The sequence below is a fragment of the Garra rufa genome, chromosome 4 (assembly GCF_049309525.1).
Source record: "Garra rufa chromosome 4, GarRuf1.0, whole genome shotgun sequence".
In the NCBI taxonomy this organism is placed as follows: domain Eukaryota; kingdom Metazoa; phylum Chordata; class Actinopteri; order Cypriniformes; family Cyprinidae; genus Garra; species Garra rufa.
In genome coordinates, this window is record NC_133364.1 from 6,263,929 (window position 1) to 6,285,600 (window position 21,672).

A 21,672-nucleotide genomic window follows, 5' to 3' on the forward strand; every position below is an offset into this window, starting at 1 on the left:
TAAATGGAAAATATAAAAATAAAAACTGATTCAACACAAACTCTAACAATGCTCTCTCAATGCTACTAAAAAAGCACTGATCCAAATCAAAAAACACGTTTGACAGACTATAAACAGGCAAGAAACGCAAACAAAGCTGTGCACAAACTCTTATGTATTTATGTGATCTTATTCAAACCCTCAGTGAACGCTGCAGATTACATAAATAACAGAACAACTCCATATGATGAAAATATAAAGCGACAGATCGGCTCTTGAAAAACAGCACCACAATTTTTTCAGCGCCTATGTCAACACTAATATGCATCCAGTGCATTTAAGAGGATCTTTGTTAAGCACTCTTGATTCTTTATGTACCTGAGCCACAGTCCTGTCAGGACAGAAAAAAGCTTGTTCACATCCAAAGACGCTTCAGCCAGGTAGAATTATAGACTCACTCTTGTAGACTGCCGTTAGGCTATCAGCGCATTGGCAATCCCATACTACACAGCCGAGACATTAAATACAACACACAGCAGGCCTTCCATACCGCTGTTTTCTAAATTAAACCATCGATTGCCAGCATCAATACGTCTAATGACTGAAGACAGTGAAGCGGAGCTAAAACGCCAGGCTCGTCTGTAATGAATTTGCAGATGGTGTCTCGTTAGGTCAGCGAGTGAGTAAACAGGGGCTGCTAGTTGCACAATAACTTACACAGAGGTGCAGAAACACACAAACGTGAGAGTCGAGAGCTCTCTGACGATTTTATTAATGAGAAGTGGGCGTAATCGTGACCTTTGCATCGTCAACATGGAAAACAATCTGCCGGCGTGGAATCAATCACTTGGCCGAGTATCGTAGTGACACGGATCACAGCGGCGGTGTAATTAAACAGGCCTGATTGCTTGTAAAGAGGGACACATCTAGAGTAGATGGAGATGAGTGGACGCCTGGGAAATATGTTCATAGACTGGACGAGCTGCACAGTTATAATATGCAACCGCATATAAACTCTACTCTAAACTAACTGAACTGGCACTTCAAAAAATAGGAGGAATGCATCATTTAAATAAAATAAAAAAATCATAGCGCACACAATTTTACCCAGTGTTTTCATTAATGCTATTGAATTAAGTTTTATTATTTGTTTACAAATATAGTAAAAGCAATAAAATTGTTAAATATTATTACTATTTAAAACAGCTGTTTCTATTGTAATAGGGCTAAAGACGAAAAATGGATTAAGTATAAAAACAATAAGTGTAATACTGCTTTAAATTGTTGTTGTGTGTCCCCCCCAAACAAAATATACAAAGTTTTCTCTTTAATTTAATTGCATTTTTGTTTTTAATTTTTCCTTGCAATTGCGAGTTATAAAAATATAAACTCGAAATTCTGACTTTTTACTCAGAATTGTGTAATATAAACTCAAAATTGTGAGCAGCAGGATATAAATATGCAATTTTGAGGAATAATGCCAAAATTGCAATTCTGAGGGTTTTTTTCTTGCATATGTGAGCTTGTATCACGCAATTCTGACTTTTGCGCAATTCTGACTTTGTTTCTTAGAATTGTGAGATTAAAAACTCCCAATTGCAAGTTATAAAATCAGAATTAAAAGATATAAACTTGCAGTTTCAACTTTTTACTCAGAATTATGTAATATAAACTCACAACTGTGAGTTATAAAGTTAGAACAGTAGGATTTAAACGCGCAACTCGCAGTTCTGACTTTTTGTTCTTGCAATTCTAACTTTTTAGTCAGAAATGCATAATATGAACTGAGTTATAAAGTTAGAACAGCAGGATATAACTGTGCAACTGTGAAAAAATAAAGTCATAATTGCAATTCTGACTTTTTTTCTCGCAATTCTGACTTTGTTTTTTTTTTTCAAAATTGTGAGATAAAACCTTAATTAAATTATATAAACGCACAATTCTGACTTTTTTACTCAGAATTATGTAATATAAACTCACAATCGAAGTAAGAACAGCAAGATATAAACGTGCAATTGTGAGAAATAAAGCCAGAATTGCAATTTTGAGTTCCCTTTCGATACTTTCACTCGTACTGCGTCGTAAGACGCTTATGGGGAAAAGCTCCTTTTCTCCTGAGACTGAAGCATTTCAATAACGCAGTGTAACTGCACGGCCATTGGTTCGTGCAGTGTTAAAGAAACGAACCAATGGCTCGGCAGCGGAGATGCACACACCTATGGCGATGATTCGCGCCCGATCGCGCCAAAAGGGGCGGAGCATCTGGCTATATAAGCGAGCATTTCGCCATAGGGAACTCAGATCCTTCTTCTTCAGCGACGACTTCTGATCTTCGCAGAGACTGACTACGCAGACTTCGCTCAAGCAAGCCTCTTCTTCGCCGTTGACGAGCCTCGCAGCGGATCCTCACTGCTCGGCGGATTGACGCTCCGGAGCTGATTCCCTGCTGCTATCCGGCGAACACCTAAAAGAGCAAATTAAAGAGCAATTTCTACGGCGTTGTTGCAAATGCCGAGGCGTTTTTGTCGCTCGTGCAGAGCCCCTCTGCACGCCGCTGACACTCACGCCGAGTGCGTCTCGTGCCTGGGTCACGCCCACGCTGAGGCTGCGCTCAGTGAGACGGAATGTTCCCATTGCGGGAATATGAGTCTCACTTCCCTCCGCTCGCGGCTAGCTTTCTTTTCAGAGAGCGACGCCGCTCCTCGCGCCCTCCCGCTTACTTCCTCGCAAGAGCCTGCCAGGAAGAAGCAGCGGGGCAGGAGAGCTAAGAGCGCGGTGACAGGCGAGCTCACGCCGGCTCAGACCCCGCGTGCCTCGCCTTCACCACATGGAGAGGAATCGCCAGTTCTCTTCCTACATCCTGACCAGCGTCCCTCTGCGGCTACGAGCGATCTGGTCTCCTTCGGAGGAAGTGAATGCGAGGATGACAGCATGTCATTGGCCGCATCTGACGCAGAGGAGTTGTCGGGCTCTTCTCATGACCCCGCCCCCTTGCCGTCTGCGCAATCCAGCGCCGCCAGCTCCGGTATGGACGCCGAACTTTTCCGTGTCCTATCTAAAGCTGTCGAGGAGCTGGATCTTCAATGGTCTCCTCCCGAGGAGCCCTCTAGGAGCCGGTTGGACGAATGGTTTCTGCCGGGGCGCCGCCAGGCCCCTCGTCAGCGAGCTTCACCATTCTTCCCCGAAGTCCATGACGAAATCTCTAAGTCCTGGCGTGCTCCATATTCAGCCCGCCTCCATACTTCCTCTTCTGCTGCCCTCACTACGGTCGACGGCGCCGAGGAAAAGGGCTACGAGAAGCTGCCCCCGCTGGACGAGTCAGTTGCTGCGCACCTTTGCCCGCCCACCGCTATCGGTTGGAAGGCGAGGGCGTCACACCCGTCTAAGCCTTGCAGAACGACCTCTACCCTCGCTGGACGAGCGTATTCGTCTGCTGGACAGGCAGCTTCAGCGCTTCACTCTATGGCGGTACTCCAGGTGTACCAAGCAAAGCTCCTCCGCGGTCTGGACGAGTTGAGCCTGGACGATTCCCCGCTCAGAGAGATACGTAGCGCTACGGATTTGGCGTTACGCGCCACGAAGATGACGGCTCAGGCAATCGGGCGATCGATGGCCAGTTTAGTGGTGCTGGAGCGCCACTTGTGGCTTAACCTGACGGAGATCAAGGACGCGGATAAGGTCGCCTTCCTTGACTCCCCCATCTCGCCGACCGGCCTGTTCGGCCCAGCTGTTGAGGGTTTCGCGGAGCGCTTCACCGCGGCGCAGAAATCGTCCCAAGCCATGCGACATTTTCTGCCTAAACGCTCGAGCTCTGCAACGGCTCCTAGTCGCCCCAAGCCGGCGCCGACTCAGCAGCCTGCAAAAGCCACGCCCCCAGCTGCGCAACCAGCGCCTCAGACGGAGCTCCGTCCTCGGTCACGCCCAGCCAAGCGCTTTCCCTTCCCTAAGCGTCAGGGACCTCGGCCAAGAGTGGTGCTGGACCAGGCGCCGCCAGCGTCTTCCTGATCTCAGCAGCAGGAAGAGGGAGGGGCCAAGTCTCGCGACAGCTGGACCAGCCCCCAAAGTGCCTCTTTTCAACCCTTCTTCACTCCGTACCGTTCCGAGTGTAAGGGATCTCATGTTTGTAAACAGTATAGCTGTGACTCACGGGCCCTTTGTATCAGCGCCCTTACAGCAAACCGCTGTGATAGCGGAAAAAATAAAAAACAAACATTTTCAAGAAAAGAGCAAATTTCCTCTTCAAATGCTTTCACACAACATACAGCTGTGCGAACCATTACAGCCCCTAGCGACACGATCCGCGGCGTGGCAAGCCATCCCCGGAGTGTCAAAATGGGTTTTGGGTATAATAGAACGAGGCTATGTACTCCAGTTCGCTCGAAGACCTCCTCGCTTTCATGGTGTCATCACCACCTCAGTGCGCAGCAGAGACGCAGACGTCTTGCGCTTAGAGGTAAAGAATCTGTTGGCCAAGGGCGCCGTGGAAACGGTCCCCCCAGCACAGAGCGAGTCAGGTTTTTACAGCCGTTACTTCCTCGTTCCAAAGAAGGATGGCGGTCTACGTCCCATCCTCGATCTCAGACAGCTGAATCGCGCCCTCATGCGACGGCCGTTCAGAATGCTTACACTAAAACAGATCCTCTCGCAGATACGCAAAGGGGACTGGTTTTGTTCACTGGATCTGAAGGATGCATACTTCCACATTCAGATCGCCCCCCATCACAGGCAATTCTTGAGATTCGCCTTCGAGGGAGTGGCATATCAATATACAGTCCTTCCGTTCGGACTGTCGTTAGCCCCTCGCACGTTTACAAAGTGCATGGACGCAGCGCTTTCTCCTCTGAGACAGATGGGAATTCGCGTTCTGAACTATCTAGACGACTGGCTCATCCTAGCCCAGTCAGAAAACGAGCTAACGCACCACAGATCCTTAATCCTCAGCCACTTAGAGTGCCTAGGACTAAAGGTCAATTTTGCCAAGAGCGCACTGTCTCCCAGCCAACGCATTGCGTTCCTGGGAGCAGTTTTCGACTCACGTCAGATGAAGGCAGCAGTTGCGCCGCAGAGAGCCCAAGCCATTCGCAGGCTCGCGGCTTCCTTCAAAATAGGAGCCCTTCGCCCACTCAAGATTTTTCAAAAGATGCTCGGCCTTATGGCCTCAGCATCTCCAGTACTTCAGCTGGGGCTGCTTCAAATGCGCCCCCTGCAGTTCTGGTTGAAACCAAAGGTTCCTCCTCAAGCTTGGCGTTTGGGACGCCAGCGCATCAAGGTAGATCGGGCCTGTATAACAGCCCTGGCTCCTTGGAAATGCGCTCAATGGATGGAACAGGGCGTTCCGCTGGATTTGGTGGTCAGAAGGAAGGTGGTCTCGACAGACGCCTCCAACTTAGGTTGGGGGGCGCTGTGCGATGGCCAACCTGCTTTCGGCACATGGTCGAAAGCGGAGAGTCGCCTTCACATCAACTGCTTGGAAATGCTAGCAGTGTGTTTAGGCCTTCACACCCTTCTACCTGCATTGAGAGGTCACCATGTCTTAGTCCGTTCGGACAGTATGACAGTGGTGTCCTTCATAAATCACCAAGGGGGCCTCTCGTCGAGACGTCTATTTACGATGGTAGAACGTCTCCTGAAATGGGCTCAGTTGCACTTCCGCTCTCTGAGAGCGACGCATGTGCCAGGCAAACTGAACCAAGGAGCAGACATGTTGTCTCGGAGCAACGTCTCCTCAGACGAATGGACGCTTCACCCTCACACGGTTCAGCAAATATGGGCTGTCTTTGGCAGGGCGCAAGTAGACCTCTTCGCCTCAAAAGACAATCATCACTGCCCAATTTATTTTTCGAAGGAACAGGACGCATTGACCCAAGAATGGCCCAATCTCCTGTTATACGCTTTCCCTCCTGTCGCTCTGCTGCCACAAGTCATCAGACGAGTGCGGGAACAGAAACTCAAAGTCCTGTTAGTGGCTCCATTCTGGCAGAACCAGCATTGGTTCCCAGATCTTCCCAGGCTGCTCTCGAGAGCACCATGGGCCGTGCCACTGAGACGAGATCTCTTAACACAGGCGAACAGAACGATATGGCACCCCCAACCGGAATTGTGGGCTCTGCACGTTTGGGCTCTAGACGGGAGCCTTTAAGTCTCCCTGAGTCGGTTTTGAGTACTATTTCACAAGCTAGAGCACCCTCTACGAGGCGGCTCTACGATCTCAAATGGTCTGTCTTTTCCGCCTGGTGTTCCACCCGCGGTGCGGACCCAATTTCATGTGACATATCCATGATATTGTCCTTCTTGCAAGAGCTGTTAGATAAAGGGAGATCCCCTTCTACGCTCAAGGTCTATGTCGCAGCTATAGCGGTACTCCACGACCTTGTAAACGGTCAATCTGTGGGAAGAAACGACTTGGTCGTTCGTTTTTTAAAGGGGTCAAGGCGGATTAATCCCCCTCGCCCCATCACGGTCCCGTCTTGGGACTTACCCACAGTGTTGAGGGCCCTGAAAGGCCCTCCCTTCGAACCGCTTCAGTCTATAGACCTTTGCCCTCTGACGTTGAAGACTGCCTTGCTATTGGCTTTAGCATCAGTCAAACGCATGGGTGATCTACAGGCGCTCTCTGTGAGCCCTGTGTGCTTGGAATTCGGGCCGAATGACTCTAAGGTCATCCTGAAGCCAAGACGTGGGTATGTTCCCAAAAGTCTCTCTACGCCCTTTAGAGACCAAATTATTTCCCTTTTAGCTCTTCCTCCTACGGAGCAAGACCAGGGATTTAACCCTCTCTGCCCTGTCAGGGCTTTGAGATGTTACATAGAGCGTTCTGCGCCTTTTAGGCAGTCAGAACAGCTGTTTGTATGTTTTGGTGGCCGCACCAAGGGTTGTTCGGTCACTAAACAGAGATTATCCAAGTGGATTGTGGAAGCCATTACGCTGGCTTACTCCTCCTTGGACCTACAATGCCCCATGGGAGTAAGGGCCCATTCGACTAGAGGCGTCGCCTCGTCTTGGGCGTGGTCTAGTGGGGTTTCCATTGCAGAAATTTGTGCGGCGGCAGGCTGGGCCTCACCGTCCACATTTGCCAGATTCTATAACTTGGACGTCCCAGTCTTACAGACTCGGGTCCTTTCCACATAGTGGTATGTCTGTTACCAGTATGTTATATATATAGTGCACCTTGGCCTCTTTGAGCTCCAAGTTGCACTTATTCCTTGGAACGGATGTTTATCAGGTTGTCTGATCGAACAAATTGGCCCCTACTGGCCCTTTAGTGCTAGGGTCATGTCAGTCGTTCCTCTACCTTAGCACGGCGGGATTGTACTGGTTCCCCATAAGCGTCTTACGACGCAGTACGAGTGAAAGTATCGAAAGGGAACGTACTCGGTTACTTTCGTAACCTCGGTTCCCTGAGATACGGGAACGAGTACTGCGTTGCTGGCCGTGCTAGGTAGCTGCACGACTCAGTCGTCGCTTCAGTCGAAGTACCTGAGTTCCCTATGGCGAAATGCTCGCTTATATAGCCAGATGCTCCGCCCCTTTTGGCGCGATCGGGCGCGAATCATCGCCATAGGTGTGTGCATCTCCGCTGCCGAGCCATTGGTTCGTTTCTTTAACACTGCACGAACCAATGGCCGTGCAGTTACACTGCGTTATTGAAATGCTTCAGTCTCAGGAGAAAAGGAGCTTTTCCCCATAAGCGTCTTACGACGCAGTACTCGTTCCCGTATCTCAGGGAACCGAGGTTACGAAAGTAACCGAGTACGTTTTTTTTTCCTTGCAGATGCGAGTTTGTATCTCGCAATTCTGACTTTTTTTCTCGCAAGTCTGACTTTGTTTCTCACAATTGTGAGATAAAAACAAAATTTTAAATTATAAAGTCAGAATTAAAAGATATAAACTCGCAATATTGACTGTTTTTACTCAGAATTGCATAATATAAACTTACAATTACATGTTATAAAGTTAGAAGAACAGGATATTAACATGCAATCGTGAGAAATAAAGTCAGAATTGCAATTTTGAGGGGGTTTTTCTCACAAATGAGAATTTGTATCTCAGTTCAGATTTTTGTTTTTTTTGCAATTCTGACTTTTTACTTAGAATTGCATAACATAAACTTACAATTGTGTGTTATAAAGTTAGAAAAGCAGGACAATGCGTAATTGCGAAAAAATAAGGTCAGAATTGCAATTCTGAGGGATTTTTTCTTGCACACGTTTGTATCTCGCAATTCTGACTTTGTTTCTAATTGTGAGTTATAAATTCAGAATTAAAAGATATAAACTTGCAATTCTGACTTTTTACTCAAAATTGCATAATATAAACTCACAATTGATAAAAATTGATAAAAACCCACAATAGAGCAGGAAAAGCAGGATATAAATGTGCAATTGCACAAAAAAAAATACATACATATATATATGAGTTATGTGACTGTTTCTCAGAATTGGGTAGTCAAAATTGCGTAACATAAACTCACAATATAATATAAACAGCAGGATATAAATTTACAATTGCGAGAAATAAAGTCAGAATTACAATTGCAAATGCAAGTTTATATCTCTTAACTGTGACTTTATTTCTCAGAATTGCGTTTAGAAGTTTAAATCTTGGAGTTCTGAGGGTTTATATCATGCAATACTGACTTTATAACACTACTGCAAGATTTGGAGAGAATTGTGAGATAAAAATTTGCAATTGCTTTTTTAAATTTTTATTCAGTGGCAGAAACAGGCTTCCATAAAAATAAAATAAAAAAAAGAGTTAAACACTGAGGTTTAATACTCAAGGTTAGAGGGCTTGACAAATCCCCAAGCCTAATTCTAAACACTAGCAACAGTGATGCTAACCTTAGCAAACACTGAAAGGGCTCCATTTGGGTCAGTTTTCATTACCCACGTCTCCCTTTTCCATTAAGATTAAACATAGTTGTAAAAACACAGCCCTGGGCTCAGCGTCCCCTGATTCTGCACACATGACCAGCATTATGAGTCCTGTGCTTCGTTTCTATCGGTATGTGACCCTGGCCTTGTGGCTTGAGCTACTGCATGCATTAAAATGAGAAAGTGCTGCACGCAGAGAGGTTTGCATCAGCTGTGGCAGCCTGTCGATGACATTTCCACATGCACATGGAAGTTGATGGAGGCTTCATAATGAGAGAGCAAAACGATATCAATTAGACAGTTAAAGCTGTCATTATTCATCGTGCAATCATTATTTTCCTACAGAAATGGCTTGTAAAAACCAAATTAAGTCAGATCTGACACACAAATCTCTCATATACATAGATGTATATATGCAAACCAACACACACAGTGATGATTAATGCATTATTTTATGGCGTTAAAGCATACAGCTTTAATTCAAATTTAATTTTGCATTAAAGCATGTCGCTGCAATGCGATAAAAAAAAAATGCACCTGGCATTTTCTGCCACTACAAACTCAATCACTGGCTGACATCAAAATCCCGTCAAAATTGTGAGTTAAACTCAGACTTAAGAGAATTGCAACTTTTTTTCTCAGACTTGTGAGATGTGAACAGAAATTTGAGGGCAAAAAAAATTCTGAATTGTGAGATCACAAATGCAAGATTTAATATTCTATATTTATTATAAGTAAAAAAATTACTGAGTTGTGAACTCAGAATTAGGAGAAAAAAAATCACAGATGCAAGATTTACATTCAGAATTGTGAAAATAGTAAGAATTGTGAAGAAAAAAAGTCGAATGTTTGAGATGTAAACCGAGATTTGATATGTAAAAAAAGTCTGAATTGCGAGAGTTAAACACAGACTTCAGAGAATTATGACTTCAGAATTTAGAGAAAATGTCAGAGTTACAAAAGTAAAAAAAAAAAAAAAAAAAAAGAGTAAAAATTATTAGAGAACTTACTTTAGAGAACTGCATCTTTTTTCTCAGACTTGTGAGATGTAAACAGTATTCTGGGGGTTTTGTGACATTTAAACTCAGAAAAAAATTGCAAAGTGCAAATGCAAAATTTAAACTCTATCTGAGAAATCTGAGAAATATCTGAGAAAAATAAACTATAAAATAAAGTGTGAGGAAAAAAGTGAAAATTGTGAGATGTAAACTCGGAATTATAAGTAAAAAAAAGTAAAAATTGCAATCTCAAGAGTTTAATTTAGAATTCAGAGAAGAAAGTCAGAATTGTGAGATGTACAGTAATTGTGAGAATTTTTTTTAAACAACATTTGTTAAAATGTTACAGTTGTACTAGTACATAAACGAATCTACATTAACTAAAGCTTATTCGGACCGTAATTGTTTCTCATGGACAAGCAAGTTATTTTCACCATTTTGAGAGGTTGGTCGCTGATTTTATTGCCGTACGAATCCAGAATGTCAGTGTTTATCTCTTACCACCTTCGTAAAAATCCCTGGCCGAATTACCTACTGTTTTTTGACCAAATCCAAGGTTGTGTTGTAATGTAATTACCATCTGAATCCAGATGTCTGAGTTTACAAGAAGATATTGATTCGAAATTCAGAATAATAAGAATAAAGTCAAAACTTTATTCTGCAAGATGTAAAGAAAAAAGGCAGAACTGTGAGATGTAAGCTCAACAATGCAAGTTATAAACTGAGAACAGATTTCAGAGGGGAAAAGTCAGACGTGTGAGCAAAAAAGTTACAATTACCTTTATTTTTTTATCCCATGGAGGAAACAAGCTTCCATATTTATCTGCTTCAACTAAGTAGCTAAAAGACTGTGCTGCTTTCATGAGGACTGCTGGGTGTGATGATTTGTTCGTGTGTTTGAAGAAAGAGTGTGATGAAGTTTTCCGCTTTCCTGATGGTGCCGTTGTTGCGTTTCGGGTGCGAAAAACAACTCATACTGCGAATAACTGAGATGTCACCAAATGTGAGTGGTGGCGGTGTGTGTGATGTATAATTATGTTCATTATGTCAAGCGCATTCTCTCAGAAGTGGCGGAAGTTTCCTAATATAAAAGCAGAGGGTTGCGTTCGTTCCCCTGGTGCACTTTTCTAAGCGCACATTCACAAAAACATTAAAATCCTGTGTCACTCACAATGGCTTTCTTACTGCTCCACTGCTAATTTCATTCTCTTTACTGTAGATTTAATAGCAGCTCTGCTGTGAGAGTGCTATTTCTTTTTGTATTATATAGTTGGTCGTATTGGGGATTTTTCTTGCTCATTTGAAATAATAAAAGGACTTATATTTTAGGTTTGAGCTTAAAAACATCTGGGAATGGATTTGTTTCTTACAAACATGTAGCTTTTTGTCTTTATAAGATGTTAATTGATGGACTGGAGTGGTGTGGATTGCATGTGGATTATTGTGACGTTTTTATCAGCAGTTTGAAATCTTTTTCTGATGGCACCCATTCACATCCATTGGTGAGCAAGTGATGCAATGCTACATTTTTCCAAATCAAACTCAACTACACCTTAAAGGAGTTCACTTCCAGAACAAAAATTTACAGATAATTTATTCACCCCGTTGTCATCCAAGATGTTCATGTCTTTCTTTCTTCAGTCGATAAGAAATTATGTTGAAGAAAACATTTCAGGAATTTTCTCCATATAGTGGACTTCAATGGTGCCCACAAGTTTGAACTTCCGAAATGCAGTTTAAATGTCCAAACAAAGCTATTAAAACAATGTAAACGTACCTTATGTACCGGGGCCTGATACTTGGTAATAAAATGTCTTTTGAGAATTACTTGGGATGAGGCGCAACAAGAAAAGAGGTGGTAGTTCATTGTGTAAATGATGCAAAGCATGCAATAGTGCACTTCATCCTCTTTCAAAGCATGTCAACTGAGCAACATTTGAAACTAGCACAAAATTGTCATGATCCGAACTGAGAATCTTTCTTAAATTAGATTAAAAACATTCCAAATTTTCTGAAATTTTCAGAAAGTTGTTCTGTTTGGCTCCCGACATCCCAATGTATCTAATATCAAATGACACATTCGATAAGTGTAACCTATAGAGTGTACCTTGGTATTTCCGTTGCATGGGAGTGCATGTGTCAATTGAATACCCGTCTTCGGCTGTCATGCCTGTTAAAACCTACCTGCTCGAATCACTTTGTGTGAAAATATGACTCAAAATGCAACTTACGATTCCAGCCGGGGAAGAAGGGTGTTATCTAGCGACACAATCAATCATTTTCAAAACAAATGGACAATTTATATACTTTTTAACCTTAAACGCTTGTCTTGTCTTGGTCTGCATTAAAAAAAAAAAAAATTCTGGTTCAAGGCATTCAGTTTATGTCAAAAAAACTCCCATCTCGTTTTTTTCCCCAACTTCAAAATAGTTCTACACCGCTGCAAATACCAACCCAGTGTTCACAAATTGAATATGCAAAAAAGATCAAATGCCCTTTACAATAAAGGATTCAACAGCAATGTACACTTACAAAAATAGGTGCTTCACAATGCCACAGAAGAACCTTTTATGTCTAAATGGTTCCATGAAGAACCTTTCCGTTTTTACAAAAGGCTCTTTGTGGCAAAAGAAGGTTCTTCAGATTATAAAAAGGTAAGAAAGGGATGGTTCTTTAAAGAACCTTTGACTAAATGGTTCTTTGTGGTACCAAAAATGGTTCATCTATGGCATAACCTTTTAAAGAACCTTTATTTTCAAGAGTGTAGGATGATTTTGAAATTGAAGAAGAAAATAAGATGTTTTTCGACATGAGGTTAAAAAATATATAAATTGTCCATTTTTTTCGAAAATGACAGATCGTTTTGCTAGATATGACCCTTCTTCCTCAGCTAGGATTGTTTAGAGGTATTTGAAACTGCATTTTGGAAGTGGAAGTCCACTATATGAAGATCATTCCTAAAAATGTTTTTCTCAAGAAACAATTTCTTTACGAACGAAGAAAGAAAGACATGAACATCTTGTATGACAAAGGAGTGAGTACATTTTCTGGAAATTTGTTCTGGAAATTCTTCTCCTTTAAATGGTGTCAGAGCAAGTACAGCAAATTTTCAGATGCACTATTTCTTTAAAATCCTCTGTTACGCACCTCAGCAGACGGCTGCGTTATCTGAATTCAAATGCGGCGGCACAAAGTGGATAATTCAGTTGCTGTTTACCGACACAGTTACGGTCACTTTGTTAGTCTGACCCTGCTTTGTCTGGGCTCATTTTGTCGGGTGAGCTTGTAGGACTGTTGCAGTCTCTCATGAGCAGACGAGATCTTCTCTGTGTAACACACTCTGAACTGCCCTTGAATTAGCGCAGTGACTCACGACACACACTGAGCATCCTCTCCATCTGACCAGTGTGTGTATGTGTGTGTAGATGTGTAACAACATTCCCCACAGCATACTGTATCATAAGAGCTGTATTTTTTTTTTTTATTTAGCCTATTTTTATTAAAGATTTTATTAAAGACAAAAATATCTACTTGCAGTTTGTAATGTAGATATCCTTCAATGTAAACAATCTGCAAAGCTGTTAATCAAAAAGTGCATTATATATAAAGATATTGGGCCTCATTTATCAATCTAACCTAGAAACGAGCAAAGATCCGAGTGCACAAATCAGCTTATCAAACTGCAAAAAAATGCTTTTCTTACTTTGATTTTTTGTTTTGTTTCCAGCCAAAATACCTAAAAAAAAAATCTTAAATCAAGAACGATTTTCTAGACACGTAAAAAAATATTTTTTTGTTACTTACAAGATTACTTGTGGATTATGATGATGTTCTTTCATTCTGACGGCACCCATTCACATCCACTGGTGAGCAAGTGCACTGCAAAAAATGTTTTCTAGAGAAGTAAAAATATTGTCTTGTTTTCAGAAAAAAAGAAGTGAAAATTAAGTGAATTTTTGCTTAGAATAAGCAAAATAATCTTACTCCATTGGCAGATTATTTAGTTTGTTTCAAGCAAAACCGCACTTAATTTTGACCTGTTTTTTCTGAAAACGAGACAATATTTTTTACTTGTCTGAACAATCCTTCTTGATTAAGACTTTTTAGATATTTTGGCTTTAAACAAGACAAAAAAAAAAATCTAAGTAAGAAGCATTTTTTCGTGTGAAAAAAAAACATCTTTTGCAGTTTGTAATGTAGCTATACTTCACTGTAAACAGTCTGCAAAGTTGTTAATCAAAAAGTGCCTTATACATAAAGATAATGGGCCTCATTTATCAATCTAACGTAGAAACAAGCATCGAGTATGTCAACACACCCCTAAAAATACCCCGGTTTAAAAGCCTTGCAAAATCAAAAATAATTGCAGTCTTGGCAACACAGATGGTAGTGCTTGTTAACTTGCTACTCCTCTCTGTGCCAATCACAATCAGGCTTGGCCAGCGGACCAATCAAAGGCTTATGGAAGGGGAGGGGTTTACAGACATTACGCTCAAAACAGATTCGACAAAACTGTTGAAATCATGGACAAATTACTATGTATAAATGTATTATAATTATTTAGAACTGATTTTAGTAACACTTTCCAGTAAAGGTTAATGCATTAACATTTAACACCATGCATTAGGTATTAGATTAGATCATCATCTTCATTAATAATATATTAACTTTTACTGAATTACACAACCAAAATTATAAAATAATACTCGGATATAAGCAAATCAACATTTACTAAAGCTCTGTTCGGGTGGTAATTGTTCCCAGTAGGGATATAAGCGATTTTCAACATTTACAGGGGTTAGTTGGTGAATTTATTGCTGTCCAAATCTAAAATGTCTGTTATTTTTCTACAACCATCCACATAAAAACTCCCGGCTGAATTACCTACTGTTTTTTTTTTTTTGACAATTACCAAGGTTGTGTGGTAATTTAATTGCTGTCCGTAATCCACATCTCTGAGTTTACAAGAAGAAATTGATTCAAAATGCACAGTTTAAACCCCTTTGACCGCTCTTTGCTGTAATTTGCATGCTTATTTATTACTGAAAACATAATAATTAAATACTGAAATGCTGGAAAGTATGCTGGAAGAACCATATTTCATAAACGCTCCACCACAGTGAGTGGGAGCTGTTAAGAAAAAAATTGAAAGAAAAGAAAAGCATGTATACATTTGAAATGGGTCATTATTATTATTATTATTATTATTAACAGCAACAGGTATGCAATACAATTTTAAAATATGTGTTATACAGGCCTGCAGTTAAGTACATACAAATAAAATGAGCCTTTTAACGTGTTTTTTAATCTTAAGTAATAAGAGTTTGCATTAACTTTTTAATGACATTCACCATTTTGAGATATAAAATGCAAGACTTACCAATTTTTTAAGTAGCACGGGTATATTTGTTGCAATAGCCAAAAATACATTGTATGGGTCAAATGTTTTCTTTTATGCCAAAAATCATTAAGATATTAAGTAAAGATCATGTTCTATGAAAATATTTTGTACATTTCCTACCATAAATATATCCAAACTTAATTTTTGATTGGTAATATGCATTGCTGAGAACTTAATTTGAACAAATTTAAAGGCAATTTTCTCAGCATTTAGATTTTTTTTTTTGGCCAAATATTGTCCTAACAAACCATACATCAATGGAAAGTTATTTATTCAGCTTTCAGATGAAGTATAAATCTCAATTTCAAAAAATTAACCCTTATGACTTATTTTGTGGTCCAGGGTCCCATTTCAACTAGTATATTATTGTAAATTAAAATTTATAAGCATATGTCAGAGAAACTATCACAATTAATATCACCATAAACGTGCCTTCTTTTAAATCATGTTGCTCTCTGTCTATCCATTTTTAACGGAAGAGTGTGTTCTATGTGAATGGCCTTAGACTGTCACATGTGGCCTCTTTTAAGACAGGAGAGAGGAAATAGAGGTACAATGAAGTCAGACACTGGAAGCAGTCCAAATGTCACCCAGATGTCTGTCTGAAGGCTTACGGTGGGAACACACTTTGTTTGCATTGACTGCTCAAGCTGGGGCACCTGACAGCCTCACAGAGACGTGTCACTTCCTGTCCATGAAAAGCACCTCGCTTCGAACCATTTCGCTTTTGTTGCATTTTCCTTTTAAAGGAATTTTTCACACTAAAATGAACATTTGCAGATAATGTGCTCACCCTCAAGCCATTCAGGATGTACACTGGCGCTCAGTGAGATTTTTAATGTCTCTTATGCACATCAAAGTTCTATTTATTTGATCAAAAATACAGAACAAAAAGTAATATTATGAAATATTATTGCAATTTAAATTACATATTGCAGTTCAGATAACATCAAAATATAATGTATTTCTGTGATGCAAAGCCAGTCTAGTCTTCAGTGTCACATGATCCTTCAGAATTCAGTTGTTTATCAATTTATTATCAATGTTGGAAACAGTTGAAACCTGTGATTTTTTTTTTTCAGGACTCTTTGATAAATAAAAATTTAAACGAGTTGTTTATTATTACAACAGTTTTCTATTTTAAATAAATGCAGTTCTTTTTAATGTTTTATTTATCAAAGAATCCTGAAAAAGTATCACAGGTATAAAAAGAAATATTAAGCAGCACAACTGTTTCCCACATTGATAATAAAGCATATTAGAATGATTTCTGAAGGATCATGTGACACTGAATACTGGAGTAATGATGCTGAAAATTCTGCTTTGTATCACAGGAGTAAATTAAATTCTAAAGTATATTAAAATGGAAAACCACTATTTTAAATTGCATTAACATTTCACAATATTACAGTTTTTTTTTAATCAAATAAAGGCAGCCTTGATGAGCAGAAAAGTCTTTAAAAAAGCAATAAACTGTTACTGATCCCAAACTTTTAAGCAGCAGTGTAGATGAGTTTGTTTCTTCATTAGCATTGCATCACACTGCAAAAACATTTTTTTGTTACTTACAAGATTACTTGTGGATTATTATGATGTTTTTATCAGCTGTTTGGACTTTCATTCTGACGGCACCCATTCACATCCATTGGTGAGCAAGTGCACTGCAAAAAATGCTTCAATCAAGAAGCATTTTCTAGAAAAGTAAAAATATTGTCTTGTTTTCAGAAAAAAAGAAGTCAATATTAAGCGAGTTTTTGCTTAAAACAAGTGGGCGGGTATGCAAAATAATCTTATTTTTTACTTGTTTTTCTGAAAACAAGACTGTAAATTTTACTCGTCTAGAAAATCCTTTTCGATTTAAGATTTTTTAGATATTTTGGCTGGAAACAAGTAAGAAAAGCATTTTTTGCAGTGCACTTGCTCACCAATGGATGTCAATGGGTGTCGTCAGAATGAAAGTGCAAACAGCTGATGAAAACATAACATCATAATAATCCACAAGTAATCCACGCCACTCCAGTCCATCAATTAACATCTTAAAAAGAAAAAAAGCTGCAAGTTTATAAAAACCAAACCTATCAAGACATTTTTTTTTTTTAATTCAAATCAGCAGCTAAAATAAGAGACCGTAATCCATAATAACGCTTCCTCCAGATTATGGACTCTTGGACTTGTTAAAATCATCTTTATTGGCTTTTTTCTTCTTAAGACATTAACTGATAACTGGAGTGGTGTGGATTACTTTAATATTTATTATTGTGATGTTTTGATCAGCTTTTTGGAGTTTCATTCTGACGGCACCCATTTATATCCATTGGTGAGCAAATGATGCAATGCTACATTTCTCCAAATCTGACGAAGAAACAAACTCATCTACATCTTGGACTGCCTTAGGGCAGTACATTTCATCTTATTTTTATTTCTGGGTCAATTATTTCTTTAAAAACAATAACGCTTTTAGATATGAATCTGTGAACACATCAAAATGGTCTAAATAACAGACCAAACACAAACAAAAAGCATCTTACCAGTGCACTTTTTAAGGCTTCCTGGACGCTTTCCATGCATCCCCAACTTGCATCCAAAGTTCTCCTCCCAGAACTCAGCAAACCACACGTTTCTTCTGTTGTTGGAGAGTGAGCGGCTCCGGAAGTAGCGATCGAAAGCTGAGGAGAGAGAGGTGAGAAAAATAGAAGATGATAAGCATCTGAAAGAATGACACACAATGGTGTCAGTGAAGTGGCAGAGCATGCGCAAATCCTCACCGGTATTCCTGTCTGGATGTCTGCGTCTAATCCCTTTCCCCACAGACACAATTATACAATGTGTTCTGACAAAAGCCCTCTAATTGGTGGGTCTATTCCCGAGCCGGTGCCTGCAGGCCTGAGAGCCAGCGCTTGAGGGACAGCGCTATGATTACTTGAGTGCAGACAACGACCAGAAGGAGGCTCGGATACGCTTGGCGCTATATAGATATGATATTAGGTGTCAGACCATGATGCTAATTGTTCACAATGCTTGTGTGACACCATTGCAAAGCAGGAATAAATATCTCCACTAAGTTTGAGGAATTCAATCTAGTGGAAATGAGAAGCACACTAACTGAACTAACTTTTCAATTAAAGTCTATAAGAATCCAGTGAATCAAGTTTATTATGGTTGTTTACTTGTTGGAAGATTCAGAAACAGGAACCAAAGTGAACTTAGCTTAATAGAAATATTATGTACAGTTGTGGCCAACAGTTTTGAGAATGACATAAATATTCGTTTTCACAAAGTTTGCTGCTCAACTGCTTTTACATCTTTGTTTCAGTTGTTTCTGTGATGTACTGAAAAATAATTACAAGCACTTCATACGTTTCAAAAGCTTATCGACAATTACATGACATTTATGCAAAGAGTCAGTATTTGCAGTGTTGGCCCTTCTTTTTCAGGACCTCTGCAATTGGACTGGGCATGCTCTCAATCAACTTCTGGGCCAAATCCTGACTGATAGCAACCCATTCTTTCATAATCACTTCTTGGAGTTTGTCAGAATTAGTGGGTTTTTGTTTGTCCACCCGCCTCTTGAGGATTGACCACAAGTTCTCAATGGGATTAACATCTGGGGAGTTTCCAGGCCATGGACCCAAAATGTCAACGTTTTGGTCCCCGAGCCACTTAGTTATCACTTTTGCCTTATGGCACGGTGCTCCGTGGTGCTGGAAATGCATTGTTTTTGTTCTTCACCAAACTGTTGTTGGATTGTTGGAAGAAGTTGCTGTTGGAGGGTGTTTTGGTACCATTCTTTATTCATGGCTGTGTTTTGGGGCAAAATTGTGAGTGAGCCCACTCCCTTGGATGAGAAGCAACCCCACACAATGGTCTCAGGATGCTTTACTGTTGGCATGACACAGGACTGATGGTAGTGCTCACCTTTTCTTCTCCGGACAAGCCTTTTTCCAGATGCCCCAAACAATCGGAAAGAGGGTTCATCGGAGAATATGACTTTGCCCCAGTCCTCAGCAGTCCATTCGCCATACTTTTTGCAGAAGATCAATCTGTCCCTGATGCTTTTTTTTTTTTTTTTTTTGGAGAGAAATGGCTTCTTTGCTGCCCTTCTTGACACCAGGCCATCTTCCAAAAGTCTTGGCCTCACTGTGCGTCAGATGCGCTCAAACCTGCCTGCTGCCATTCCTGAGCAAGCTCTGCACTGGTGGCACTTCGATTCCCGCAGCTGAATCCTCTTTATGAGACCATCCTGGCGCTGGCTGGACTTTCTTGGACGCCCTGAAGCCTTCTTAACAAGAATTGAACCTCTTTCCTTGAAGTTCTTGATGATCCTATTAATTGTTGATTTAGGTGCAATCTTAGTAGCCACAATATCCTTGCCTGTGAAGCCATTTTTATGCAACGCAATGATGGCTGCACACGTTTCTTTGCAGGTCACCATGGTTAACAATGGAAGAACAGTGATTTCAAGCATCACCCTCCTTTTAACATGTCAAGTCTGCCATTCTAACCCAATCAGCCTGACATAATGATCTCCAGCCTTGTGCTCATCAACATTCTCACCTGAGTTAACAAGACGATTACTGGAATGATCTCAGCAGGTCCTTTAATGACAGCAATGAAATGCAGTGGAAAGGTTTTTTCGGGATTAAGTTAATTTTCAAGGCAAAGAAGGACTATGCAATTCATCTGATCACTCTTCATAACATTCTGGAGTATATGCAAATTGCTATTATAAAAACTTAAGCAGCAACTTTTCCAATTTCCAATATTTATGTAATTCTCAAAACTTTTGGCCACGACTGTAGTTATAAATATCAATCCTTTATTATTCCTGCTTATTCCGCATGATATGTTTGATCAGGGCTCACATACACTGCCGTTCAGAAATTTTATAATTAATAAGTAAATTATTAAATAAGTACTTTTTTTCAGCATGAGTGCATTAAATTTATCCAAATTAACAGAAAAAAGTAAAAAAATAAAATCCTGAAAAAATTATTACTCTTCACAAAACGGCAAATCAGCATATCAGAATGATTTCTGAAGGATCGTGTGACACTGAAGACTGGAGTAATGATGCTGAAAATTCAGCTTTGCATCACAGGAATAAACTACATTTTAAAACATATTCAAATAGAAAAAGGTTATTTTAAATCAAAATAATATTTCACATTTTTCTTGTTTTTACTGTATTTTTTATCAAATAAAAGCAGCCTTGGTGAGCAAAGACAATCTTACTGAACCCAGATTGTTAAGTAGTAGTCTATTAGTCAGTTCTGTGTTTTAACAGGTACGTACCCTCCACCGTGGCGCGTTTGGGCAGGATGGTAATGGCCCCTTCTGCCACTCTCTCCTGCTGAATGACCGGTGAGATCTTGGAGCCCCAGCTGTCAGACCCCACCCACAGGAAATGACCCGTCTGGTTGCTCCTCTTGGCAGCATCCAGCACTCGTCTGCAAACATAAACAATGATACATCAGCTTCAGAAAAACAGGACACACCGCCAGCACATCCATTTCTCACGCCTGACGCTGCGCCGTATCTTATCTTCGCCTCAGATAAATGTACTTCGCGAGCCGTCGGCATCTGTTTGCTGTAACTCACAGACTGATATTCAAATAAAGACACGCTCGTGATCCTCACTCATGGCTGAGACTCGCATGGACCCTGGAGATCGAAAGCTGGGATATCAACGGTCAGCCTTGAGAAGGCCTTGTCAAGCTGTCTGCTTTTCACTCATGTATTGTGTATATATATTTTATTGAGAGAGAGAGAGAGGACATGAGTGCTGTCAAGCTGCTGGAACATTCTGTCACTGTCAGACTGGAAAGAGCGAATTAACTGAGGATTATGGACAACCATTATGTCACTGAAGGCCAAAACATGAAATTGTGGAAACCGATGTGTAATGAAAAGGTCTGCTTCAGAGTCAAAGTAAATGGTTATTATATTTCAACTAGACAGACAATTTATATATATATATATATATATATATATATATATATATATATATATACAATAATTACTTTTTTTTAATTAAAGTTAATTGTGTATATACATTTTTAATCAAAAAATCTTTATTTTTTCTAGTCGCACGATATAATAAGTCAAGAAAGTCATTCAGCAACTCAAATAAGTTAGTTATTGATTTTGATTGCAGTTATTCTAGCATAGAGAAAGAAAGAAAATGAATATTTATTTTTGTATTTTTTCATTTGTTTAATTTCAACTTTTATTTTATTTGTTGGTAATGTTTTGTATTTTTTTAAATAATTTTTAAATGTATTATTTATCTATATTTTTAATCATAGTTAAAGTTGTAGTAATTTTGTTGGTTTTTGTCATTTTATTAGTTATTGTTTTAATTATGTCTTTATACTATTTATTAATTTGGCTTTTTAGTTTTATTTATTTTAGTACATTGTTG

At 40.1% G+C, this 21,672-nt stretch overlaps 1 protein-coding gene across 1 annotated transcript in view; it reads left to right on the forward strand.

Annotated features, from left to right (window-relative positions):
* Positions 1-21,672, forward strand: part of LOC141333457 (metabotropic glutamate receptor 8-like) — a 275,377-nt gene that overhangs the window by 194,333 nt on the left and 59,372 nt on the right. Inside the window, exons 5-6 of the mRNA XM_073838473.1 lie at positions 10,754-10,807; positions 20,536-20,612. Coding sequence (XP_073694574.1) covers positions 10,754-10,807; positions 20,536-20,612 — 131 coding nt within the window. The remainder of the gene's footprint in view (positions 1-10,753; positions 10,808-20,535; positions 20,613-21,672) is intronic.